The sequence below is a fragment of the Exophiala xenobiotica genome (assembly GCF_000835505.1).
Source record: "Exophiala xenobiotica strain CBS 118157 unplaced genomic scaffold supercont1.5, whole genome shotgun sequence".
NCBI lineage: Eukaryota > Fungi > Ascomycota > Eurotiomycetes > Chaetothyriales > Herpotrichiellaceae > Exophiala > Exophiala xenobiotica.
The window spans coordinates 3,260,198-3,285,261 of NW_013562490.1; the positions used below are offsets into that span (position 1 = coordinate 3,260,198).

Genomic DNA, 25,064 nt, shown 5'->3' on the forward strand with positions numbered 1-25,064 from the left:
ATCTTGCTATCAGACATAAGTAACCCAATAGAACACGCATCACCATCTCTCCCTAGCAAGGTCTTCTAGGGATAACAACATCCGGCCATGCACGGCTCCTCCATCCGCGCCGCTCTGGCGAAAGTCTTCCAGATCTCTCTTCGTCCGACAGTACGCAATGCTATCGCAGCTCCAGCTTCGTCAACCTCAACAAGCAGCGCCAGGACGAGTAGCGCCTCGTTTTCGACTAGTCCACCTCATGCAGCAAAGAAGGGGGGTAAAGCTAGGGTCGACCGAAGAATCAGTAGGCCTGCCCTCACGATGCACAATTTTCTCTGCCCTTTCCTCCATTCTATCTTTACCTCTCACTATCATTTGATTCGAATCGCTGGTCCTCCCTCTGTGCTTATCACCTCTTGGTTGCTTCCCTCCCCTCCACTCCTCTCCTCTAGCTTCACATCCGATTTGCGCTCATCTCCTTATCCTTTTCTGCTTCTACCTCCCACCCAGAGTCCATGTGCTAACGCTCGTCGCAGCCCTAATACGCTTCTTCCTGTACCACCCCACAACACTCACACCACGGCCACTCCGCTTCTCTCGAAACCGGTACTTGCGCCATTGGACGATCCACCGCGCTTGGCAATTGTATCGCTCGAAAGTCCGGCAACAGCGCCAATTGGAACTTGAAAGGCAATATAACGCCATGCGCGAGGCGAATGAGGAGTTGCGCGTTGGCGCGGGCGATGGCGGCCGGTTATTCAGGAAGGCCCAGATGAAGACTGGCGTGTGGAGTATACCAGAAAGAGGAGGTGGTGTGCCGATTGAGTACGCCCGGGGCATGGTAGAGTACATGGGCAGCACGGGCGGGTTGGGGAGCAGTGGTACGGGACTGGGCGCGAAGGCGAAGGTCTGGGACGAGGGGTGGAAACGATAGTAACGGCCAGGGCAGAAACGTTATCAACCCCTTACTTGGGGGTACCGCAGACGAAGGGATCCGGGTGCTAAATGTCATGTTGCCTGCAAGTCAAGACGGGGAGTACTGCATGATTATCAGGGACGAGGCTCGGCGCAAAGACAGAGACACGGCAGCGAACAAAGCACTTCATGCAACCCTAAGACCGGGGGAGGTTAGAGAACCCAGAACCCAGAACACAGGGATTTGACTGCTGTATATTGTGGCAGAATACTGTATAACATCGGCTCAGTCGGGTCGTAGGACAAGGAAATGGTTATTATTGGATGGTGGTCCAGAATCTCCGTCGATACATCGACCAAAGGCATCAAGCATCCAGCATTCTGACATGGAAGATGAAGGAGCCATCCCCAAAAAGGTGAAATGATCCGCTTTTTGGATACGGAATGTAAATGCGACGCTCGTTCTTGTTCCTGTTCCTGTTCCCGTTCCTGTTCCTGTTCCTGTTCTTGCTCTGAACAGGTGGGAAAAGACACGAAAGTAGTTCAGAGACTCAACGTCCGGCGGACGGCTGATGAGACTATCGATTTCATCTGCCCTTTCGGCTTGAACGAGGCTGAAATAGAACACAGTCCTCTCCCAGCTCCCGCTGGGTCTACTTGAACTCCGACGACGTGGAAAGGAAACACCTTCTTGAGCAGTCGAGCAGGACGGCTAAATCTTGTCTACGAAGAAAATCCAACTGTTTTGAGGCTTTTGAGAAAGAAGAAGATCCGTCATTTGCTAATTCGCTAAAGTCCAACAGAAACAAAAGAAGATTGTTCGTTGCGTGGCGCAAGGAGAAGACTCCAGAAAATGCCAATCATCCAATCCCAATTACTGATATGGTATAGCCATTCCCATAGAGCTTTTGGAACCGTCCTAGACCAACTCCAAATGCCAGAAAAGAATTGGCAAAAAGACAGCGGCCTTACTGTTTCGTAGATTCGTCCAGCATGGTTGGCGGTTGTGTTGACACGTTCTTTTCGATCACAAGATAACACAGCATCCTCCTCCACCCTGCTTGCCATTGAACGTCAAAAGCGCCGCTCTTGTGGCCGCCTCGAAGACATCGTCTACCCCCTCGCCAGTCAAACTGGAGCATTCCAGATATTTTCGAGCTCCGCATTGTTGGGCCATCTCGGCACCTTCTCGTGGAGTCACAAACTTCAGGCTCTTTTTCCGCATCTCCTCGATGGCCATGGGATCCTCTCTAAGATCCTTTTTCAAGCCGACGAGAATGATGGGGACTGTTGGGCATCTTTCTCTCGCTTCTTCGATCCATTTATGCCGTACATTCTCCAGACTGTCCGGACTGTCCACACTGAATCCAATCAGAATAACATGTGATTTTGCGTATGCGAGCGGCCTCAGTCTTTCGTAGTCTTCTTGTCCGGCTGTATCCCAGAGTGCCAGTTGTACGGATCTCCCATCAACTCGACAATCCGTGACGTAGTTCTCAAAGACTGTCGGCACGTAATGTGTTGGAAAATAACCGAGAGTGAATACCGATAGTAATGATGTCTTGCCGCAAGCTCCGTCTCCTATTATAACGAGTTTCCTGAGTATCTATTAGCCTATCTGACCATGGCTTGTGCACATCTCGATAGAGGCGCGTCAAGCGCAACCGGTATGCCGTCCTCGACTAACCTTCTCATAACATTTTGTTGTGTCTGATTCTGTGCCATTGTTGTATCTGTCTTGTCAACCCGTCCACCTAGTAGACGGACGACAGGAGCAGGGGTCGATAGAGCTTAAGAGGAGCGACGAACGGGTTTCGCAGCTTTGAAAACGAAGACTCGAAGTCGGAAGCGGTGAAGAAGGGAGGGAAAAGAAATTCGTGTCGAGCTATGGTGATTAGGCTGAGCCGAGCGTGGTCGCTTTAGTGGTGTAACTGGATGAAATCAAGAGGAGCGGATAGTCGCATAAGGCGACAGATTGTGAACTGCAACCTTGCGCCTTTTGTGGTTTCCACTGCAGGTCTGAGATAGATGGTCCTGCTCAGCTATCCGATGCGAGCGATGTCGTAGAGTCTGAGACTAGCTGCAAGACGTGGTGGATGTTGTTCGTGGGGTCCAACAACGAGAGGACAACGGATACCGGAAGGAAAGAGGCGCAGCCACAAATAGATCTCGTAGGTGGTGGAGATGCGAAGGCGGGCGACGTGACGGTAGCGATCGGGATGTGTGTGATACGATTGGCGACTGCTGAGATGGTATATCGGAGTCGAAGGGTTCGGTTGCGACGTGTGTGAAGGTGTAGAGAAAAGGGCTGAAAGTGACGAGGATGAGGATGGGTGGTGAATTGGCTGGGTCCCGAGAGGTGAAGTCGATTCCGTGGTACGGAGTAAGTACGTACTTACCAAGCGAACCAAGTTGTAACTGCGCTCTGGGTGTCTCTACTCGGCGGCAGTTCCCTGTCAGAGCCTCAAACGCAGTTTGTTCAGGCATGACTTTACCCTTTAGGTACTCAAGCGCAGCCTGTACGCAACGCCGCATCGCCGCCCCACGAAACTGGCTTCGTGACTGACATCGAACTTCCCTTCACTGCAGAACAACCACCTTCTTTCCGCCAAAAATCACCACAACGTCGCGATTGACTTCCCTCGATACCCTCGAATATCCCTTCCTTTGTCCTCGATCCACCTCTTCCTAATTTTCCTGCCTTCATTGACCCTCGATTTGTCATACCCCGCCAGCTGCAAAAGAGAACCATACCTTAGATGTCAACCTGATCGGATCGATAACGGCTTCAGGCCTCGCAACATATTCTTAGTCTTGAGACTGGCATCGGCACTCACGCATCACGATGCCCGCAAAGAGAAATGCAAGCACACAGGTCAACGCGGCTAAGCCACAACCAGCAAAAGACTCCTCGAAGAATGCGCCTACACCTCCCTCTTCTCAGCCCAAGTCCAATCCAGTCGCACTTTCCACGAAACCCACGGATATGCAAAGCTCTGCCGACAAGGAAGATGAGGACTCGAAGACAGGAGACACTACTGAGTCCGCAGGAGAGCGTACACCCGCTCCGGCTGTGAATCGGAAAAAGCAGAAGAGACGGGAGAAGGAGGCTGCAAGACGAGCCGCGGAACAAATCCATCTGAATGGTGATGATCATGCAAGCCCAAAGCCCAATGGACAATTGCCGCCAGTCAAGCAAGGGCGAGGACCGGTAAAAGGCTACTTCACCGAGGAACCTGATTACCCCGATCCTTCAGATCCCTCCTACGCCGATCTAGGAAGTCCAGAAGAAGCCTTTTATAGCGGTGACGAGGATCCCCGGTATGCTGAAGGTGCAGACACCATTCCGGACAGCTCATGGCTGAATACGAGCAAGCGGAAGAAGTCCAAAAGCGGGAGGTCTCATCTGCCCGAAAACGACTCTTTATCAAGGTCGTCCACCATGCTGTCGAGGACACACATTCCGACCTTGTCGAATGCAGCCATGCGGGCATCTCATAAGCTGTCGAGTAGCGACCACATTTGGAATACTTCCACCCAAGCCGAACGAGAAAATATCAAGCAATTCTGGCTGGAACTTGGCGAAGAAGAACGACGATCTCTGGTCAAGGTGGAGAAGGAGGCGGTGTTGCGCAAGATGAAGGAGCAGCAAAAACATTCCTGCAGTTGTTCGGTGTGTGGGAGAAAGCGGACGGCAATCGAGGAAGAGCTGGAAGTGCTATACGACGCTTACTACGAAGAGCTTGAGCAATTCGCCAATCATAACACCGATCTTCCCAGCGTACCGCCGATGATGGCGCCACCACGTCCATCCTTCAAGAGACTCGCACATCCCATGGCAGGCTCGTATCCTTCTCGAGGTCGTGTACATGAGGTCGATGGGGATGACGAGGACCTTGAAGATGAGGATGAATATGACGACGAGGACGAGGAAGCCTACAGTGACGACGATGAATACGACGATCATGGTCTTCCTCCTGGTCCCCCTGATTTCTTCCAGTTTGGCAATAGTCTGACTGTCAAGGGTCTGGACGGTACTCCTTTTGAGAATTGGCTGCATCGACTAACACTTCTACAGATGGCATACTCACGGTTGCGGACGACCTGCTAAAGAACGATGGAAAACACTTCATAGATATGATGGAGCAGTTGGCCGAAAGACGAATGCAACGTGAGGAAGAAATTCGTTACCCTTCTTCTTCATATGCTCATCAAGGTTACCATCAAGGTCACAATCATCCTCCCATAGATGATGACGATGATTATGACGACGATGAAGATGATGAGGACTATGACAGTCAAGAGGAAGACGATTTCGAAGGAGATGAAATGGTTGGTCCAGAGCTTACGATGGCGGATTACGGGTCTGACAATTTGCTTAGGACTCCATGACTGAAGAACAGCGAATGGAAGAAGGCCGACGCATGTTCCAGATATTTGCAGCCCGAATGTTCGAACAACGGGTCTTAACAGCATATCGAGAGAAGGTAGCAGCGGAACGTCAAAGAAAACTGCTAGAAGAACTCGACGAAGAGACTCGCCTCGACAGTCAACGAGAAGCGAAGAAGGCGAGAGAAGCGGCTAAGAAGAAGGAGAAGAAGCGCCTCCAGAAACAGGCCAAAGATGAGGAGAAGGCCAAGAAAGAAGCCGAAAAGGCCGCCATGGAAGCTGCTGCCCGAGAGTTGGAAGAGAAGCGGCAAGAGGAACAACGCAAACGACGGGAAGAGCAACGTAAGAAGCGCGAAGCTGAGAAGAAGGCTGCAGAGGAAGAACGCCTGCGAAAAGAGGCCGAGAGGCATCGGAAACAGCAAGAACAGCGTGAGAAACAAGCCGAAATCGAGCGCAAACAACGCGAAGCCAAAGAACGAGAGCGGCTGAAGCGTGACGAGGCGAAGAAGAAGGAGCGGGAAGAGCGAGAGGCCAAGGAACGGAAGGCCAAGGAGGAACAGGAGAAAAAGGCCAAAGATGAGCAAGCGAGGAGAGAGAGAGAGGCCGTCCAGAAAGCGGAAAAGGACGCCAAACCTCACCCGCCTACTATGAAGCAACAGCCTGTGGCCCTTCCGCCTGGTCTACATCCTCCTTCACGGGGTTCTAGCGTCCAGTCGCCCCATTTCCAGGTTGCTACGCCAGCTGTGCCTCCCAAAATTCCTACACCGGCTCGAAATCGACAACCTTCTCAGCCAAGTCAGCACTCTCATGGCTCTTCTCCAAAGTCCCAAAAAGCGAGTACGGATGTTTCTGGGGGTTCTGGATCGCCTGCAACAGTGGCCATGGCCCAAACCCCTGCGCCAGGGCAGCCCGCAAAGGTTCACGGTCAACCGCCTGTCCTGCATCATCCCCAGCCGTCCGCTCCAAGATCGCCTTTGAACAACAATGGCCGTGGACAATATCCTTTCAACATGAATGGGCTACCATCCATGGGAGTCAATGGTCTGCCAATGGGTGGTCAGGGGATGATGCCCAACATGATGCCTCCTATGCCAATGTACCAAGGGCCTCCTCCTATGGGCAACCATCAACGCTTCGCCATGAACGGAATGCAGTATCCTCCTGGGATTCCCCGACCGTTTCAGCCGGGTCAACAAATGCCTTTCGTGCCGCAACCTCCAGGGCAGGTGGGGCCTATGGTTAGCCAGCAGCCAGTCTCAAAGCCATCAGGTCACTCGAGGCAGCCCTCTACGGAAACTAGCTCGCAGCCGACTCCAATATCCCGGCCAGGACCAATCGCTCGCCCATCTAGCACCACGCCAGACAAGCAGAAACCAATGCGAAAATCGCCCGATGTCGAGGTTGAACAGCTTACGACTCAGCTTGGCAGCAAAGCATTGCTGGATGACTCCGACGCACCGTTCCTGGAAAACACAGACTCCCGAATGAATATGCCACCTGTTGGTCCGCCTGGGTCGACAAGATTGCCCTTTGCAAGCAGTTTTCCAGAGCACAAGCAAGAACCGTTTGCACCAATGAACCATGGCTGGGGTGGGTTCCATTCTGCGATGAGTCCGACACCTAGCTGGGGACCGCCAGGGCCACAACGTCCGAGCCCAGGTTGGTCTCAGCCTCCATTTGGTGCCATCGGTGGTGGACCTCAACCCGTTCCCAGATCACACTTTCCTCGGCCAATTGCGGTCAGATTGATGCTTGTTCAGGCATGTCGACAGTTGTCGCAGATTCCCGGAGCTAGTGCCGACGGCTATCATCCAGCACAGACAGTTCTCCGACAGTTGGAGACGCTCAAAGCACCGGGCGAACCGCCTGTCTCGATGGATGAAATGCTGGGTATTTGTGATACAGAAGGCAATCCGCAAAATGGCGGTGGTTCATTTGAGGTTGTCATCGATAAAGCCAGAGGACAAGTGATCAAATTTGTTGATGAGGGGCCTGCCCCCCAAAGAGGTAGTGTCGGCGAGATTGGTAGTCCCGTCATGGGCCACAGCCAGCATATCCAGACCAGTCCATTCGGGGGCATTGGTGCAAGCAGTTTCGGACCACCCGGTAGGAGTTTCTAGTGGCTGACTCCTCCACGGACCAAGCCTCGAGAAGACCATCGGCGTCATCACGCTGTGGCTGTACCATTGGCATTTCGACGCAGCATGTCGGCGAACTAAAGGCACTGTGAACAGAGCAGGGTGTTGTGAGTGCGAGCGTTGGCTGTGAAAGACTAGCTCTTGCTTTTTATGAGAGCTTTGTATCTGTCTAGGGTGCTCACCGTTTTCCATCACGTTTAATAGCATTAGGGACTGGCTTCGGGTTGAGGAAAGGCCCTCTCTGTGGCTGTCTTTGTCACTCTCGTGGTCCTCGAGACGACGTCAGAACAATTTTTGAAAGTAGCCACACGGACAACATTGAATTGCTTTATGGCTTATAGCACAATTGAAGGTCCCGTATCAACTTCTTCTGGCCTCTGTATAAATTGTCCTTTCGAGGTCCTCCCCATAATATCCTACCACATTCTTCCTTGGAGGAGAGAACAAAGAACCTATTTTGGAAGGTGTGGCATCGTCAGACGTGCGGTGCTGGGGAAACGAGAAGAGGTTTGTTTTTGCTTCTGTGTTTCTTCCGGCGAGGTGTTGCCTTGCCCTGGATATGGAAGTCAGCTCCTGGCCGTCCACTTTGACATGGCCTGCCCTTGTATTGTCATGGAGTGTCTTGTTCTTTTTAGAACGCCATGATCTGCCACTTGACCCCGAATGTCCTAGGGCTTTATTCATTGCTATCAGCGACTTGGCCCCCGAATGTCCCATGGCTTTATCCATTGCTATCAGTGACTTGGGACGTCGAAACCTTGCTGCTGCGTGCGGTGAGTCCCTGAGTTGCCCTTTGAAAGTTGTGCATTGTTTCCAAAGCTCGCTCGCAATATTGTAGGAGGGCGCCAAGGCCCGATAGCCTGTTATTTTCCTGATTCTGGTACGGTTGTTGACGAGCTCCGAAGAAACGCATCGTAAAACAATGACTGGGTTCCGCGTTACACTGTGCCTGGGCTTATACCATGGATAAAAATTTTCTTCTCACGCGAAATTGGGTCGGTAGGGCGGCTAGTGGTGCATAGTGCTTTCGGTCCTTTCCGCCGTCTTTGACAGCCTTCTTTTCGGGTCTGGTTTTCGTAACCGTCCTATGGCACGTCTGTCCGGAATCCTTCACCCAAGTCACCAACGTCACCTGCTCGCGTTCCATTATTTCTTCTGACGTTCCATTCCTCCTGCGCTTGTTTCAGTCCGATCGTGTTGCCCGGTACGAGAGGAGGTCCAATTTTGGGATGGGCAACGGAGTCCTGGGGAGAGCCGACCATGCCATGCGATCCAGCTTCGGCATTTGCGTGGCCAGCTACTTGCCCTGCTGGCATGGTCACGCCAGGAGCACCCGTGGACATAGTTATACTCGGCGTACCACCAGTGTCGACCCCATAGCCCCATGTAGTCGAGCCGGGGTTTATCGATTGTCTGGAAACAATTCGAGTTCCTGATGCAGTCCCAGAAGGAAACATCCCCCCAATCAACTGCTTGTAGTACCTGGCCTCTGTCAGACTTTCAAGGATATCCTCTCGAGCCGTGTGCTTGAGCTGCTTGACAGGTGCGTTTTCCAAAATTTCTGCACACGCCCACCGTCTGATCATTTCTTTCGTGGCACTGACATCGAATAACCGGTAATGCAGATGCTCGAGAATGGGTTTCCAGGGTGGAACCAGGAGAAACATCTTGTCGGCGTGGATGCTGTTGCCCGCTAACAAGGCGCGCCGTGGTTCTGGGATATACTGCTTGATATACTGAAGCAAGGCCTGCGCCGCGATAATGGCAGTCGTGGTGGAGTTGATGCATGCTTGTGTTAAGCCCGAAGCGCCGTGTGTGCGGACGCACCATTCTGACATGTTGGCTAATTGGGAGGGCGTGTGCTGAATGACAGCATCGAAACCTCCGTTATCTAGTGGTAGTAAGTCGGATGTTGTAAGAATGCATGATATGCTCATTATCGTATCCGTCGACGGGTCAAGGCCTGTCATCTTGCTCAGTGTCAGCATGAGATATGGCCTTGTTGGGGACTTATCTTCTGCCGTCGGCGCGAATGGGATCTGGAAAACGTGCCCGTCGAGGGTATTGCTTTCAAGTGCTTTCATGGGAGGATGGGATGGTGAACGATGACTGGCGGATGTCGGACGACATTCTATGCATGGTGTCTTTCACTTGTGCTTGTAATCTGCAGATAGAAACACTGTACCTACCTCACAGTCGATCCAGACCAGTGGATCCGTAGATCGCGTCAATGCCATGGTGCTGTTGCGCGACTTTGACTTTGAGCTGGAGCTGAAGGGTGAGCGACAAGGCGCCTGGACTTTTGTGTCGTGTTCTTCGGAACCTCAGATCGATGATGCTTTGCCAGAGTTGTCCTCGTCGAGCCTGGAGTAGGAACAGAGGCTTGTGATAGGAGGATATATGTCGACAGTTGTAGCGGTTTGGATGGGATCGTCTGAAGGACAAGGTGTACTAGGGATAAAAGTGGCCAGTCTATACAAGACTACAAAGAGGAAATTAAGGCGATGGGTATGACGAAGACAGTCTTCAGCTGGAGACCTACCGTTCGTGCCGTTAGCTTTCAATCTGGGCCCGAAGAAGCCATTAAAACAAACGCCCAATACCATGGAAGAAACCGAGTGAGGCTTCCGATCATTGCCAGATGGAGCAGATTTCACGTCGCAGGAACACGGGCATGAAGACGGTTCATGGTCAGGCTTGAGAGGGGGAGGGATGATCGAAATTCATCGAAGTCATCGAAATCATCGAAATGACTAGATATGACGACGGCAATTAGAAAAGTCGATGTCGCTCTCCCAACGGAAGTGGACGTTCCTTCTCCGCCAGTCAGAACTCATCTTGGCACGAAGGCTGCGTCAAGACTTGTGACCTTCGTGAGGGACGGGACTGATATCCAGACACCCACGTGATACAACCACGTGACACAGTCACGTGACCCTCCCACACGAATTAGAATGACACGAGGATAAAATCTACTCCCGCTATGATACGATTCTCAACAGCCGCGATGCCACTTCGATTCTGCATGCCTCGAGTTCTGTCAGAAACTGCTGTCACAAGCAAAGCTGGCCGCTTTTGCCGGGTCACCATATCCAGCATACTTCGATATTGACGGGTAGGGACACAGGTTCTGTCTCCGAATGGTCCCATTGATGGGGTAAGTACTCGCCGCTTCCAGCAGCCCAGGAGCTGTGCCATTTTCCACCCAACGTCTCAGAGCCATCAAGATGTCCACAGGCACCGGGCCACTGCCGCCTCCACAGTGTCCCACCCCAGGGGTGAAGAAGACGCGATAGAAATCGCCAACCGCGGGATCGAGCGCCGCGACCTGGTCATAGTAATGCATCGTTCCGTTCGGCATGATGAGATTATCAGCCAAGCCCTGCCATGTCAACATCTTCCCACCACGAGCCTTGAAGGCCGAGAGGTCCGGATCCGCTGTACCCATAACCGAGTCGTACTCCTGGTGAGACTGGTGAGAGTTAATGCTTGGAACTGCGCGTAACTGATATTCGCAGTCTTATAGTTGGGGTCTTTGAACAAGAAATTCCGATACCAGCTGTCCGAGATCTCGAAAGGTTGCGGGACGGTGGTGCCGTTACCAAATGTCTCCGTCGGCGCAAGCGAGCTGAAATTGGTTCCAGGTAGGATGCCATACCAGGCGCTGCTGCCATTAGCTGTGACTGGACCTTGCCAGATTTTCTTGACAACAGTCGCAGTTTTGTTCGAGAACCGTCTCTGGCTCCCGTCGCTCTCACATGAGTATGTGTTCCCGATGAGACTTGCCGGATCAAAGCTGCAGAGTCCAGGAGCCGCAATGATGCCATCTTCCAATCCATCTAAGGCGTCACATGCGGCAATGGCTGCGGCGTTGACGGCGTCGAACTCACATTGCGGTGGTGCATAATCTTCGTTGTTCATGACCGTCTGCAAACCGTCAAAAAGCTTCATCGCTGAACAGGGGTGATAATCGGCAAAGACTCGCGTCTCAATACTACAGTTCCTGGAGGGGCATGGGAATTACTTACGAACGGCCACTGTTGCGCCGGAGTGAAGTCGTTCCAGTTGATGGCAGGCGCCGCAGCTACAATCCCGTCATAATCGTCAGGGTACCTTTGGGCTTCCATCATGCCTTGTCTTCCTCCAGTGGAACAGCCCTGCCAGGTACGAGAACTTTGGCGCAGATCCGTAGAAGCTTGTGGTTACCGCCTTCCCCAAGATGGTCATGTCATGAATGGACCTCGATGCAAAGTCCAGAAGCAGGTATTGGTTGACGTTCCCGTCGCTGACCAAAGCCCAGGAGGTGGCATCTCCTGAATCGTTTGATCTGTGGCCAGCATCTGTCGAAACAGCGGCATATCCACTTTGTACGGCCGGTGCTAGAGATGACCACGATCCTGCCACATAGCCACCTCCCCCAACTGAAATGTTCAGTGCACAGATTGTGTCGGCAACAATGAAGAGCATGTACATTGGACTGTAGCTGCGCTTGAAGATACCCGGTCGTGGCCTTGCACGCAAGTAGTGTGCGAGTATCCTCAGCCATCAGGCTCATCTCCTTTTTGAGGCGCAAAGCGCGCCAGACTCTTGTAGAATGCGTACCGTTTCCAGATTGTGGCATGACCAAGACTGAGGGCTAGATAGCAGCTTTAGCTAACCCTGATTTGCGCGTTATGCGCGCCATAGAGAGTGCTTTAGATAAGCGAATAATGTGGGGTGCGTGGTTCCCCTTTTGAGGTGACGTTTAACAGCACTCTGGATCGAATGCGAGACTCCAGGCAGGGCAAGCTTGACGCGAGTACGTTCTGGAGCAACTGAACAACTGCCGCAGGCAGAATGAGAGGTCGATGGCTTGCGTTAGCATGCACGACGGAAGTCATCCATTCTACGTCCGCTGACGCTGAAGGTGAATAGCGCGTAGGTGTCCCTAGAAGCCACTTTTTGGTTACTAAGAGGCACTTGCGAAGCAGAGATCATAGAACATTGTAGTGTCCTCGAACGGCCAACAAAAATGGAATCTAGGAGAGAAAAGTCTACTGTGCCAAATCACAGTGGCACAGGCTTCACTGATTGAACAGTCGTGAACAATGTGCAATTCATAGTTTGGATCGAGTTGTCTCGTATTTCTTTTCGTCCTCAACAATTGGCATCTAGTGGTACAGAAACCCTGCAATTGAGCCAGCAACGGAGGCTCCTGAGACACTATTCCATGCCTTCGGACTCTGGGTTTGGTCGGTTCCTTCGTGCTCCTACCATACCATTTCTTGCCGACGACAGGGCATCAGACGACCTCCCGTGGCTTCGAGAGCCTTCTCAGGCACATCCGCTCGAGAAACCTTTCGTCCGTCGGAGACATCTGCCCTCTGATTTCGGCCAACAAGCTCTGCTCAACAACCTGTGACAAACACCCAGGCTCATGGTAAGCGCCAGGTGTGCTTCCATAAAAACAACTTGATATGCTCGAATTTCCAACCTCCAATGCTGGCAAAAGTGCTTGAATATGCCCGACTTCTGAGCAAGTCAGCTTTTGAATTGTAGTGAAGAGAACACCCAGGGAGAGGTCGTCGATGTTCATAACTTGACTCGAGTAACGCTGATGGCACGCTCGTCATAGTTCCTCGTCGTCATCAGCAGCCGGCTGTTTCTGTAATGTGCCACCGAACTGTAAGCCGGAGGGAGCGGCGCTCGTGCTAGCTGCTTGAGATTGTCCTGAAGTTCCCAGGACCTCGCTGATGGCTCCTGCAGATGTCGGCATAGCGCCGGTCAAGCGGCTTTGAATGTCAGCGTCGAATTCCGCGACACTGGCTCGTTGTCTCTTCATCGGACTTCCGACCATGAAGCTTTCATCTTCTTCCTGCTTCGAATTTGGACCTGCTGAGTTGCCGAGATTGGAGGTGCCGGGTGAAGTTCCCAGCTCGTCGCCACCAATCTTTGGCGTCGATGCTGTCGAGGGACTGCCAGATTTGGAGCTCTTGCGGGCTTCAGTGATGCCGTTACTGTTCAGCGGTTCTGCCGAATGCTGTCTTTTGAGCTGACAATACTTTAGCCCATGCCGAAACTTCAACATCCAGGGGTCTCTTACCTTCATCTTGCGGATCCCTTCTGCAACTTGACCTGCGCGCTCAGCATCTTCTGGACCGAGCATGTTGGGATCACGCTTCACGTCTGCATCGTTGATATCTTCCATTTTGCCAATGATGCCACCATGCTCATCGCCACTATCGCTGTCCATCTCGTCATCGCTGCCTCGCTTGTTTTTCCGGGCCCGTCGTGCTCCGGCATCTCGGAAGCCTGAAAAGCCGGCCGCGCCTTCTTTCTTCAGAGGTCCCAGCTTGGGCAACTCGGCGGCTATGCTGCGTCGCTTTGCGCTCGAAGGTGCTTTCTCGGATTTCGGTGTCGGTAAAATACCCATCTTCTGTAGTTGACGCTCTCCTCGGTATAGGAAGGTGAAAACAGCATAAGGTTTGTCCGTGGGATCGATGCCGGTAACAGTTTGAGTCGAGATCGTCTTAGGATCCAAAGTCTTGGGCTTCGCAAAACTAGTTGTATGGTCAACATCGGCTCGATTCTTGCCCTCACCATTGGCGGCTGCGCCTTCACCGCCTGACTCTTCGGAATCGTCATGCGCGTCAAATTGAGGCGAGTATTCTCCCCGCTTGATCTCTCCAGAAGCCAACACGCGGAAGAGGGCGACCTTGATCTGACCTGCTGCTTCTGGGATGGGATCGTCATCCTCTTCGGATGATCCACTGTCACTGAAGGATCCTTCGTCGTCGGAGACATCCTGCACTTCGCCATTCTCGCCGTATCGCAGGGTGCTCTTTCGCCGTGAATCTTTGGAATCTCCATTGGCCTCGTCGTCACTACCGACGGTCTCTTTCCGCTTTCTTCTTCTCTTTTCCATCTTCTTTTCTAGTTTTTGTCGTCGTCTTTCGATCGTCGCGGCGGCATCTTTGCCGTCAAGGTCCAAACCATTCAGCCATCGCTCAAGGCCGACTTCACGAAACAAGAACTCTCGCTCTGCCAGACCACCACCTTCTTTGTCAGGCACACTGACCCATCGACTATTGACCCACGTCTCCTCGCCCTTCCTAAGCAGTGTTGCAACCTCCTCCTTTGCTCGGCCATCAAAGTAGATGTAGGCTGCGATCGTCTCGTTTGGAGAGGTGGTCAAAGGGACATAGGGCCCGATCGTGCCAGTGTACTTTCCGCGTTCGCTACCAATGCCGGGTAACCCTCCAACCAATTTGGGCTTGGGGTCTGGGTTCTCCGGTGTAGGTTTCGGGGTAGAGTAAGGGACTTCTTGACTGGGAGTCAGTAGTGTGATAGAAATTGCAAAAGTAGATTGTTCAGGTTTGCCCGTCACTGAGTCGGCCGGGACTTTCGCGGGTGGTACAGGGATGAAGGTGCTGATCCTGGATAAGCGCGAGGCTTTCTGCACCGAGTATTCTGGCAGTGGTCCATTTGGAGTATGTATGCTCACGGCGAGACCTTTGAAGCAAGGCATGATGAAGATGGGATCCCGAAAATTTGTCTAGCTGGGTTGTTGATTCTCCGCTCTCTGCGCGCGCAGAGGCAGATGCGGAGAGGGTCTCCGAGATACAGGATGAAGTCCTGCAACTTTGGGCTGATTGTATTTCCCAACTCTTTCTGCTCAGCAATGACCATGAACAGAGCACATCCGGTTCGACTCAAAGAGAGGAGGTCACGCGGCTGTCGGGTGTTGGAAATGTCGGGACCGGTGAGTTGAAAGGGTCGGGAACCGGTGAGCTGTCGGTGGAGACGAAATCGTGACTGGAGCAGTACTGGGATAAAGGAATGAGAAGTCGATTCACAGAGTCACCATAGGCGGCTGCCAGCGGATAGCGATGGATTTGATCGTAGCAGAAAATGATGGGGAGAAGACAGTGTTGAGGGAAATTATGTCTAGAGTTGATCAAGGTGAATCTACGAGGCCAGAGCCCATACTCCAACGAGGCAGACAGAACAGTGCAGACACTCCTACAATCCGCCAAGAGATGCCACACTAGCCACAGCTGTGCCTTAACCCTTTTGAGTCACGCGCTCCAGGCACGGCACGGCCAAGTCTTCCCTTAGTTTTTGCGGAGAGAAGATCCTCTCGGACCAGTCCTCCAGTCCTCCAGTCCTCTGCTCTTCTCGTCTCAATTGATGAGAAACGGTAAGCGAGCTCCTTCAAGGGTCCGTGATCAGGGTCCGGCCAATCGTTGTTGCAATGCTATGCTGCCCTAGGTATGTTCCTGTCGAACAGCTAACTCCCATCATTCTCTACAGGTCCAGCAATGTTCGGCATGACACTGTAATGGCCGGAAGTGGACTGCTTGCTTGGATCAATGATCAACGAACGGTTCCGAAGAAGTAAAAGGCTTCTCACGATGACGCTGCGATTAACCCCTCATCCAGCAATATATGAGCATTATGCAGGACTGGATGAACCTCAAGCAGGGCAACAGAGCTTCTCGGCGTTTTACTGAAGGCATGATACGGCGACATCTCCAGTCACGGGTGCTGATCGACCTTTAGCTACCTGATGGAACATCCCTTTCGAAAAGTGATTGAGTGTGCTCTAGCCGCAGACTCTCCTGGTTGGGTTCTTTGGACTACTATACTTGACAGGCTCGAAACAATGCTCATGAAGCTATAGTCTGAGCCTGTCTTGCACGATATTGATTGGTTCGTTCACTGCCCGGATTGAAATAGGCAGTTGAGAGCGGATGCTTCGGGGTGGATTAGCTATTACATAGTAGTATGATTGACGCTACAAGATGAACCTGGTGATTGTGTCCCTGGACTTTGGCATGACAGGTCTTCGTTCAGAGACTATTTTGTGCCTCTCCAAAGGGATCATCCTGGCTGGCGCTGAATGATATATACCTAGGTATGGCGCTGTCAGGTCGTGTCGAGGACAAAACATGTCGCATTTTGCAGTGCGAAGACTACCTACTGAAGTGGTCTGAGGGTTGCAACATGTCGCTGCCAAATGCTTAGATGAGCCCATTCAGCCAATTAGAAGAGTCGCTACATTTTCCGCCGGGCATGACGTATTGTTGTCGAATTGCTTGCTGCTGCCCTCATTTTCCACTTCACCCCGCGTTGAAGCTGCGCTTCTTTTTCAATTCAACGGATACTATTCTCTCCCACCATACCTCAGAACCCAAATCTGTCCTCTTCTTCACTTCACATAGAGGCTCTTGTGATCAATTCAAGGCGTTTACGTCTCTCATTTCCTCAAGAAAGTCATCAGAATGGCCAACGTCAAGGAGGTCGAATTCAAGCCGTTCACCGACCAGAAGTACGTCCATACTGCTCTCCCAATGAATGACATTCTCTGACCGCCCCAAAAGGCCTGGCACATCAGGTCTTCGAAAGAAGGTCACCGTCTTCCAGCAGCCTCACTACAGCGAGTCCTTCATTACCTCAATCCTCTTGTCCATACCCGAAGGTGTAGAAGGTGCTTTCCTTGTCATTGGCGGTGATGGACGATATTGGAACCCGGAGGTTATGCAACTGATTGCAAAGATCGGTGCTGCATATGGCGTCAAGAAGTTGGTCATCGGACAAAATGGCATTCTTAGCACACCTGCTGCCAGCCATGTCATCCGCATCCGCAAAGCCACCGGCGGCATCCTCCTGACCGCCAGCCACAATCCAGGTGGTAAGTTCGCCGAGGCCCAGCTTCGAACCCTGACTGACCACACTTAGGTCCCAAGGCCGACTTTGGCATGAAATACAACCTGTCCAATGGAGCTCCGGCGCCAGAAACCGTCACAAATAGCATCTTCGAAAAGTCCAAGTCTCTCACCTCCTACAAGATTGCCGACATCCCTGACATCGATCTCGATCAAATTGGCACCAAGAAGTATGGAGACCTCGAGGTTGAGATCATTGACTCTACTGCCGACTATATTACCATGCTGAAGGACATCTTCGATTTCGACCTCATTCGTTCTTTCTTCAAGTCCCAGCCCGATTTCAAGGTCCTGTTCGATGGCATGTCGGGTGTCACTGGTCCGTATGGCGTTGCAATCTTCCAGAAAGAGCTTGGTCTAGGACCCAACAGCACTCAAAACTGCTCACCTAGCCCAGACTTCAACGGTGGCCACCCAGATCCCAACCTGACCTACGCCCATGATCTGGTTGCAAGAGTGGACAAGGAAGGTATCCATTTTGGTGCAGCCTCGGACGGAGATGGTGACAGAAACATGATCTATGGCAAGAATGCTTTCGTCTCGCCGGGTGATTCGTTGGCCATCATTGCTCACTACGCCGAGAAGTATATCCCGTACTTCAAGAAGCAAGGTGTTTACGGTCTCGCACGATCCTTCCCAACTTCCGCAGCTTTGGACCTGGTGGCTAAGAAGCGGAACTTGCCACTCTACGTGGTGCCTACCGGCTGGAAATTCTTCTGTGCCTTGTTTGATGCCAACAAAATGTCCATCTGTGGTGAAGAGTCATTCGGCACTGGTTCAAACCACATTCGAGAGAAGGATGGTGTTTGGGCCATCACGGCTTGGTTGAACATCATTGCGGGGGTTGGCAAGGAGACTGGCGTGTTCCCCTCCATTGGTGAGATTCAAAAGGAATTCTGGCAGGAGTATGGCCGTGTGTACTTCACCCGCTACGACTACGAGAATGTCAGCAGTGAAGGCGCCGGCGATATGATCAAGTTGCTGGAAGAGAGGATTGCAGACAAGGGTACCGTTGGCTCTGAGCTCTCCGGTCGCAAAATCACCGAAGCCGGCAACTTTTCGTATACTGATCTCGATGGCTCTGTATCGAAAAACCAAGGTATCTACTTCAAGTTTGATGACGGTACCAGAGTCGTCGTCCGCTTGTCGGGTACAGGTAGCAGTGGGGCAACCATTCGACTCTATGTTGAGAAGCTCGAAGAAGACAAGAGCAAAGTCGACCAAGATACACAGACTTACTTGAAGGGTGCTGTCGGACTCGCAATCGACCTACTGCAACTCCAGAAGTTCATTGGCAGAACGGAACCAGATGTCAAGACCTAAGCGCGGCCGACTTCTTGTCCGATCTCACTTTTGGGGCCCAGCTTCCATTTCACCCACACAGAGCAGGGTTCTGCAGAATTGTAAATAGAGGTAGGCAGCAAGAGATGCCAAAATATGATGCAACCTTTGACTATGTCGCAACATGCCTTCGTCTCCTTTCCAGGCCAAGTTTCTCTGGCCAAATCTGACGATCAGCAGGGCACAGCCTCGGAGTTCAGATAAACCTTGACCACTATCCGAAACAATACTCTTTCGCCAATCTGATCAAGAACTGGGTGCTAGCTTGGCCGCAGGTCTCAACAAATGCTGACGACCTCTCGATCCACCATGTTGACTTGTCTTTGCCGATCTTCAGAGTGACACAGCCTCGCCCTTGGCAGAGGAGAAAGTGGATTGGTCAAAGGTGGTCAAAGGCAGTTGATGGTCCAGTTAAACTATGCCACCATACTTGATTGGGCCCGATCTACGCCAGGATCTAGGAAGCAAAGGACACGCCCAGCCTTGGCCGGATAGATCAGTTACATCTTGTCCTACTTGGGGAGATAATGTGGTCTTCCTCCTACAATCCCTTATCAGATACTGAGAGGGGACGCACGAATGATTGATTCAATTGACGCTCCGGAAATTGGACTATGAAATGAACAGACACTGGGCATCGGACTATTTGCAGTGCTTGCCTGCCGAGACGTCGGACCGCTGAAGCTTAGGGAAGTCACTGTCCTCAGCCCCCGGTGAGTCGTAGAATATCAGGTACAACTCATCCTATCACGAAGCCTCATGATGGGAGCTGGGTGGCCCGGGTGCCCACATATTGTTGAAACCACAGACAGCCGAGCACAGCTATCCTCGCACCTCAGTGAAGCTGTGACACTGCAACAAACATAATGTGGGCTATACCCACATCATCTGTCTGCTTGGCTTGTCCTCCTGGCCGTGCAGACATTGAAGTCTGCTCCTTTCTTATCTGGACGAGCAGCCCAAAGGAGCGAGGTTTGATGTCCTTGTTTCTTTACATGTATGCAGCTTCCCTCGAAGAAGTCATACAAAGGACTCGAGGAAGACTGTTCTTGCCGAAAGTGTACATTACTACGTACCCTCTGACTGACCGCCATCCGTAACTCGATCTTTCCTCACCTGGCCACTATGCCTAACATTTCGTTTCCTGAAGATGTTGAAAATCACCTCCGCCGTATTGAGTCGTCCCTCACTCTCACCAACACCTCGACGTATCCCGCTCCTCAAGCCTCCGGATCGTCCTCGAGAGCAGGAAGCCTTGACAGACAGAAGCGAGCAAACATGGGTTGTACCGACAACCCCCATCGACAAGGAACGATACAAAAATACCTCTCCCGTGAACTTAGGGCCTCATATATGGGCCTAGTGATTACTATTTGCTTTTTCATCTCTGGACTCGTCGATAGCGTCGCTTTCAACTCGTGGAGTTGCTTCGTCAATATGCAGACCGGTATGACTCCATCTTCCCGACCTTTTTATCATATGGTGGTCAGGAACTAACCAGTCTTCCTTGCTCAGGAAATACCGTCTTCGCCGCCCTCGGTCTGGGTGGGCTACCCAAAGCCAGCCATGGTCAGCAATACTACAAATCTCTCACTGCAATAGGCTCCTTCTGCCTCGGAGCACTATTTTTCAGCGCCTTGCACCGTTACCCGACCGGCCTCTCAGAACAGCCATGCTCTCGCCGTCGGTGGATCTTCATCGTCTCCTTCTCTCTCCAGACAGCCTTGATGATCATCCCCGCCATCCTGGTCACTCTCAATCTGGTTTCGAATCAACCTTTCGTCCCCGGCTCTTTCTCTTCCGGGAGCAGCAACAACAACAGTGGTTCTGGCACGTTGACCAATTTCCTCGACCTGTGTCCGGTAGCCTTGCTTTCCTTCCAGGCGGCTGGCCAAACGACCCTGTCGCGCCTACTCGCCGTGCTAGATATGCCCACGATCGTGCTGAGTGCGCTTTATTTTGACTTCACCGCCGACTTATACTCGCTTCGACAGGCGTGGAGGAAGAGCTCGAGTCTATGGGAATTTGCGAGCGTGCAGCAAAAACGGCAGGGACAGAGATTGTTGTGTATCATTGCGCTGTGTACTGGTGGGATAACAGGTGGAGAGATGTACAAGTCTTCGGCGGGCATGGCTGGAGCTTTGTGGACCGCCGCAGGGTTGAAGATGCTCATCGTTATGGGATGGCTGTTCTGGGCAGAGGAAGGAGGTGAGGTTGAGGATACCGAAGATGAGAGGCTTCCTCGGTGAGCTTGATGCTGTCAGTTCAGGGGGTGGGAGAGTAACGTTGACAGAAAGAAAGTGGAGAAAGCATTTTTGAAAAGATGGACGCTCATCTTGGGGCATGATTGATTGAACGACCAAACCTAACGACGACATGAATGGATGGAATGGAGCTGTGCTGGACCATAGATCATACTACTAGAGCCTAGAGAGCATGGAAGCGGCGTTTTGAAGAATGACAAGATTCCAAATTGATGGACCATAGTGTTGCATGGCCGAATGGTCACGTTCAACCGTATAACCGGATAATACTGGTGTGGCTTCAACGTTAGGTAAGGTAGGTACTACTAGTTATGTTGCCAAAATCCCAACTTATGATCAGTGATGTACGTCCTGTCTTTGGTGCTGAAGCGCCTGGTACTGAAGGCTGATCTGATCCCGTTGCATGTTGGGATGCTCACATTCTCGCATGCTCAGAAGTCCTTCTCACCTGCATCAGAACTCTTGAAACACCGACCGGCTTTCCACACGTGCGTAATATTCGCCGGATCCATGAAAATATCCAAGTCCTCAAGCGGATTCGTACGCAACGCAATCAGATCCGCATCATAGCCCTCCTTGATCTGGCCGCTCTTGGGTGCCATTCCTAGCCGACCTAAAGTTTCCGGGCCCATGGCCGTCGCCGCCTCGATCGCCTGCAGGGGGGTCATGCCGCCGTCGGTCACGGCGTAACTCAATTCGCCACCGCTCCGGCCTAGCGCCAAGGGATGGCTCGCCGGCGTGCTGATGCCCAGATCCGTGCCGAGCGCGATCTTGACGCCCGATTTGACTGCTAGCCTGTACGCGGCACGATGGTGTTTTGCTGTCTCGAGCATTTTCGCATAGGACTCGGGAGACATCAACTCGGGATGGTCCACGCCGACCTTGACGATCGTCCGTGTGGGGACGTAGATGGCGGCTTTGGCTTTCATGAGCTCAACGCAGTCCTGGTCGAGGTACGTGCCGTGCTCGATGGTGTGGCATCCCGCGTGGAGAGCAGCGAGGATGCCCGGTTTGCCGTGACAGTGGGCGGCGACGATTCGGCCGGCACGTGTCGCCTCGTCGACGATCGTTTCCAGTTCGGACGGGGAGAATTGTGGGCGCAGAGGGTCGTCGGAGATGCTCAGCACGCCGCCGGACGCGAGGACTTTGATGCATGTTGCGCCGCGCCGGATGAGGAGTCGGACCGCCTTGCGGCACTCGGATGGGCCGTCGGCGAGGAGGAGAGGGTGCTGTGCCGGTGCCGATGCCGGGTTGAGAGAGTGCACGACGCCGAGCCGGGAGCTGACAATGTCGGAGGGCAGGTCGAAGATATCTCCGTGTCCGCAGCTGTTTAAGATCAACAATGAGTTAGAGAGTTAGAGAGGCTGGATCGTATCAAGAACAGGAACGAAAACGACAAAGCGTAAGAACTTCGTGCTTGAATACACCACGTTGGGTCTTGCGGAAAAGGGGAGGCGGGAGGGGGGTATTTCGTACGTTTGGGATATAGCGGACCCGGCAGAGTAGATGTGCGGGCCTGGTAGGGAGTCTTCGGAGATGGCACGGGAGAGTTCGATGGCGTAGCCACCTAGATCGCGGACGGAGGTGAAACCGGAGAGGAGAATGTCGCGGACGTTGCGGACGAGGCGGGCGCCGGCCGTGGCAGGGTGTGTGGTTAGGAGTTCGGCGAAGTTGAAGGATTTGGTGCCGAGTAGGTGGGTGTGGCAGTCCCAGAGGCCAGGAAGGAGGACAGGGACATGAGCATGGGGGAGGGAGAGGAGGCAGGCCGGGAGTGTCGATGTCGAGTGGATGTTGTGGATAAGATTGTCGTGGATCACAATCGTCATGTCTTGCTGGGGTGTGCCGCGACCAGGAATGAGCAAAGCCGTTGATATGAGGTGCATTTTGGATTTGTCGGATGGAAATGGGGGGATGGACATGTCTTGCGGTGCGATCTGGTGGTCCTTGAACCGCTCATGCGGTTCACGTTGGCAGAGGGAGTCAGGCGAAGATGTAATCGCATGTGAAGTTCGGTTGATAGAGGTTGGGGTACTTGGAAAAGCAGGAGAACATATCACTTGTCTTCGAGTCATGGTGGAATAATGACTCGAGATGATGTTGCTTGGGTCTGATCTTGATCTTGACAACTGGACCGTCGTCGGCTGAGCACTATTGTTGTCAAACGAGCGTACTGGAAGGTCGCCGATGCTACGATAGCTGCTGTGCAAGTGTTGAGAATGCGGTGGATGGAATTCATCAGAAGGCGCTTCACGGGGCCAGGGGCGTTAACAAGTCGAAACACTGCTGTTCACGTAAGTAAAGCCGTTCTTCAGGTGGTAATAGTACTGTGTGCAGAATGATCGTAACAAGTTCAAGAGAATGGTCCATAAACATGAGAAAGAAGCGGTAAGGGAGGTAGTATGTGGTAGGCATGATAGTTCAAGTAAGCGAGGAGATCGTCATATCTGCGACCAGAAGCGGAAGGAGAAAATGTGATATAGAACGAAGTTTCTCCGATTGGGTGACAAGCAACTTATATATATCAGAGGTGAGGCTGTTCAACAGAGACTGAATGCTGGCTTGAGCTGCACTAGGAGCTGGGGGTATGTAGCCACGACTCGATAATGACCCATGAGCTCCGTCTGCTCAGCATGACGACTTTGTATGGCAATTTGGGCAAGGACTTGGTAATACTCCTGGAATTAGCGACAGTACGTCGTCGCAGTCGAGACCGAAAATAGGAATTCATTCACGATTGCGGCGGGTGAGAAAGCAGAAGAGAGAAGAAGTAATGTGACTGCAATAGCGACAGCTCGCCAAAGGGGAATTGATAGAGACGTAGAGAAGGCCTAGCGTATTTGCCCGAAGCTGTCGCTGCGTAGGCGGATTGGGTCCTCAAGAAGTAGTTGAGCCGACATAAGGCTCTAGAGCATCATGAGCAAGCGACGTCCCTTCATGCAACGGTCAGCAAGTCCGATCCTTCCAGGATGAGGTCTAGGGGGAAGGAAGCAGCTCTGTCCAGGGCCGTACTACAGACCAAGTCGAGGGAGACTTGAAATTGTAGAAAGCATTGTCCCAGGTCTTTTGGAACCCTTTCAGCGCAGTGACTTGTGAGCTTCTGGACGATACTGTAGTCCTGTAAAAGAGGCGTAGTCTGGACCGAGCGAATAGAAGCCACCAGGCTTGCATGCACCCATATGATGTACCGGTGAAGTCAAGTCCGTTGGAGCGGTCGCGGAAGCGGTTGCGCATTTCGTAGCACTGTTCCACGTTTTTGCAGAGCGGCATCGGTGCAGAATGGTCGATATGTTGACGGCCCACTGACAAGCTCGTGCGTTCAGGTAGCATAGAGGTGTTGAAGCCTCGTGGCAGTTGCCGTGATGAACTTGTGTGGAATCTTGTGGCGTAGCCTCGATCGTCGTTGGCAGGTAATCCAGCCACAGTCAATGCTGAGGCTTCGATAAAAGGTTGCACGGTTGCTTTGCAGAGGTCTGGAACCTCTCGAAACTCGCTTCACACATATTTACGAACATGGAAACAAGATTGAAGTATGGTCGTCAAGTGGCCCGGGCTGTAAAGTTAGCGAGTTGAAGGTTTCCAGAAGCCTTCTAGAAGTCTTCGAGAAAGGCAACTTAGGCTGTGGCACGTGCTGCAGCAAAAGTAGTCCAGCTGGAATCGTCGAACTTAGTCACGCAACGCTCATATTGCAGAGCACAGGATTCGATAGTTGCCGAACAGCGGGAGAATCTCCACGCATGACAGATCCGGGAACAGACGTTGGGTGAACAAGAATCGTCTTAGAAAATTACGGAATGGACGTTGCACATGCTCCCCGTTGCCGGCCGATTCTCAAACTGAAGGCGTCAGAAGATACCTCAGGCAACCATCTCTGTGTCACCTTATCACCGCAAATGTGACAAACTAGCTGCAGCGTTCAGCGTGCAGCGCAAGTAATCACCGGCACGAAGGGGAGGAGCCGGCGGCGCGAGCTCTGACGAGGGACACCGAAGAGCCCAGTAGACTTGCTTCAGAACTGTGTTGGCAAAAGCCCGTCGATTCTGCAGGCGTCGAAAGTTGCTCTGATGGTGGCGCGATTAACTAGTCGAGCATGGATATGGACATTGGCTTCAGATGATTGCTCCGGGCTACACGAGACTTGTGCCTGTCGGACAATTGGCGTTGGTCTGCAAGGTCGTTTTCCCGAACGGAAAGAGTGTGCAACGAGTAGGCGGAACCCAGCCCTGCTGGAGTTCCGGTTCAACAACACATCTCCAGTGCGTGAATTGAAGTCATCTGTAATGCTCAGATGGCCCCAACGAAGACGAACTGGTCCGCCCACCGCTTACCGACAT

General features: G+C 52.4%; 9 protein-coding genes across 11 annotated transcripts; 4 read left to right on the top strand and 5 right to left on the bottom strand.

The window, feature by feature from the left end:
* The first annotated feature begins 1 nt into the window (after position 1).
* Positions 2–1,362, top strand: PV05_09004 (uncharacterized protein). Its single transcript, XM_013458559.1, has 2 exons — positions 2–283; positions 516–1,362. The coding sequence occupies exons 1-2, from the start codon at positions 88–90 to the stop codon at positions 911–913; spliced, it is 594 nt and encodes a 197-aa protein (XP_013314013.1). The 5' UTR covers positions 2–87; the 3' UTR covers positions 914–1,362.
* Positions 1,363–1,587: 225 nt separating this feature from the next.
* On the bottom strand, positions 1,588–3,265 carry PV05_09005 (GTP-binding protein rho2). The gene is made up of 2 exons (XM_013458560.1): positions 2,582–3,265; positions 1,588–2,492 (listed from the first exon to the last, which is right to left on the bottom strand). The coding sequence occupies exons 1-2, from the start codon at positions 2,617–2,619 to the stop codon at positions 1,922–1,924; spliced, it is 609 nt and encodes a 202-aa protein (XP_013314014.1). The 5' UTR covers positions 2,620–3,265; the 3' UTR covers positions 1,588–1,921.
* A 40-nt stretch (positions 3,266–3,305) lies between these two features.
* Positions 3,306–7,793, top strand: PV05_09006. Of its 2 annotated transcripts, XM_013458561.1 has the most exons (4): positions 3,306–4,919; positions 4,973–5,065; positions 5,123–5,226; positions 5,277–7,793. In XM_013458561.1, the coding sequence occupies exons 1-4, from the start codon at positions 3,740–3,742 to the stop codon at positions 7,401–7,403; spliced, it is 3,504 nt and encodes a 1,167-aa protein (XP_013314015.1). In that variant the 5' UTR covers positions 3,306–3,739; the 3' UTR covers positions 7,404–7,793. The 2 variants fall into 2 exon arrangements, with proteins under 2 accessions (XP_013314015.1, XP_013314016.1); XM_013458562.1 differs by having other exon boundaries at positions 4,973–5,226.
* Positions 7,671–10,185, bottom strand: PV05_09007. 2 transcript variants are annotated; one of them, XM_013458563.1, is made up of 3 exons: positions 10,025–10,185; positions 9,611–9,959; positions 7,671–9,391 (listed from the first exon to the last, which is right to left on the bottom strand). In XM_013458563.1, exons 2-3 carry the CDS (start codon positions 9,656–9,658, stop codon positions 8,507–8,509), a joined length of 933 nt encoding a protein of 310 aa, XP_013314017.1. In that variant the 5' UTR covers positions 9,659–9,959; positions 10,025–10,185; the 3' UTR covers positions 7,671–8,506. The 2 variants fall into 2 exon arrangements, with proteins under 2 accessions (XP_013314017.1, XP_013314018.1); XM_013458564.1 differs by having other exon boundaries at positions 9,611–10,185.
* A 276-nt stretch (positions 10,186–10,461) lies between these two features.
* PV05_09008 (uncharacterized protein) lies at positions 10,462–11,894 on the bottom strand (the record flags this gene model as incomplete). The annotated part of the gene is made up of 4 exons (XM_013458565.1): positions 10,462–10,803; positions 10,866–11,348; positions 11,450–11,578; positions 11,628–11,894. The coding sequence occupies 4 exons, from the start codon at positions 11,892–11,894 to the stop codon at positions 10,462–10,464; spliced, it is 1,221 nt and encodes a 406-aa protein (XP_013314019.1).
* Positions 11,895–12,498: 604 nt separating this feature from the next.
* PV05_09009 (uncharacterized protein) lies at positions 12,499–15,373 on the bottom strand. Its single transcript, XM_013458566.1, has 2 exons — positions 13,504–15,373; positions 12,499–13,452 (listed from the first exon to the last, which is right to left on the bottom strand). The coding sequence occupies exons 1-2, from the start codon at positions 14,926–14,928 to the stop codon at positions 13,030–13,032; spliced, it is 1,848 nt and encodes a 615-aa protein (XP_013314020.1). The 5' UTR covers positions 14,929–15,373; the 3' UTR covers positions 12,499–13,029.
* A 1,163-nt stretch (positions 15,374–16,536) lies between these two features.
* Positions 16,537–19,509, top strand: PV05_09010 (phosphoglucomutase). The gene is made up of 3 exons (XM_013458567.1): positions 16,537–16,731; positions 16,784–17,094; positions 17,142–19,509. Exons 1-3 carry the CDS (start codon positions 16,685–16,687, stop codon positions 18,449–18,451), a joined length of 1,668 nt encoding a protein of 555 aa, XP_013314021.1. The 5' UTR covers positions 16,537–16,684; the 3' UTR covers positions 18,452–19,509.
* A 49-nt stretch (positions 19,510–19,558) lies between these two features.
* PV05_09011 (uncharacterized protein) lies at positions 19,559–20,895 on the top strand. The gene is made up of 2 exons (XM_013458568.1): positions 19,559–19,916; positions 19,985–20,895. Exons 1-2 carry the CDS (start codon positions 19,595–19,597, stop codon positions 20,716–20,718), a joined length of 1,056 nt encoding a protein of 351 aa, XP_013314022.1. The 5' UTR covers positions 19,559–19,594; the 3' UTR covers positions 20,719–20,895.
* Positions 20,896–20,942: 47 nt separating this feature from the next.
* Positions 20,943–23,086, bottom strand: PV05_09012 (uncharacterized protein). The gene is made up of 2 exons (XM_013458569.1): positions 22,210–23,086; positions 20,943–22,059 (listed from the first exon to the last, which is right to left on the bottom strand). Exons 1-2 carry the CDS (start codon positions 22,803–22,805, stop codon positions 21,165–21,167), a joined length of 1,491 nt encoding a protein of 496 aa, XP_013314023.1. The 5' UTR covers positions 22,806–23,086; the 3' UTR covers positions 20,943–21,164.
* Positions 23,087–25,064: the final 1,978 nt, after the last annotated feature.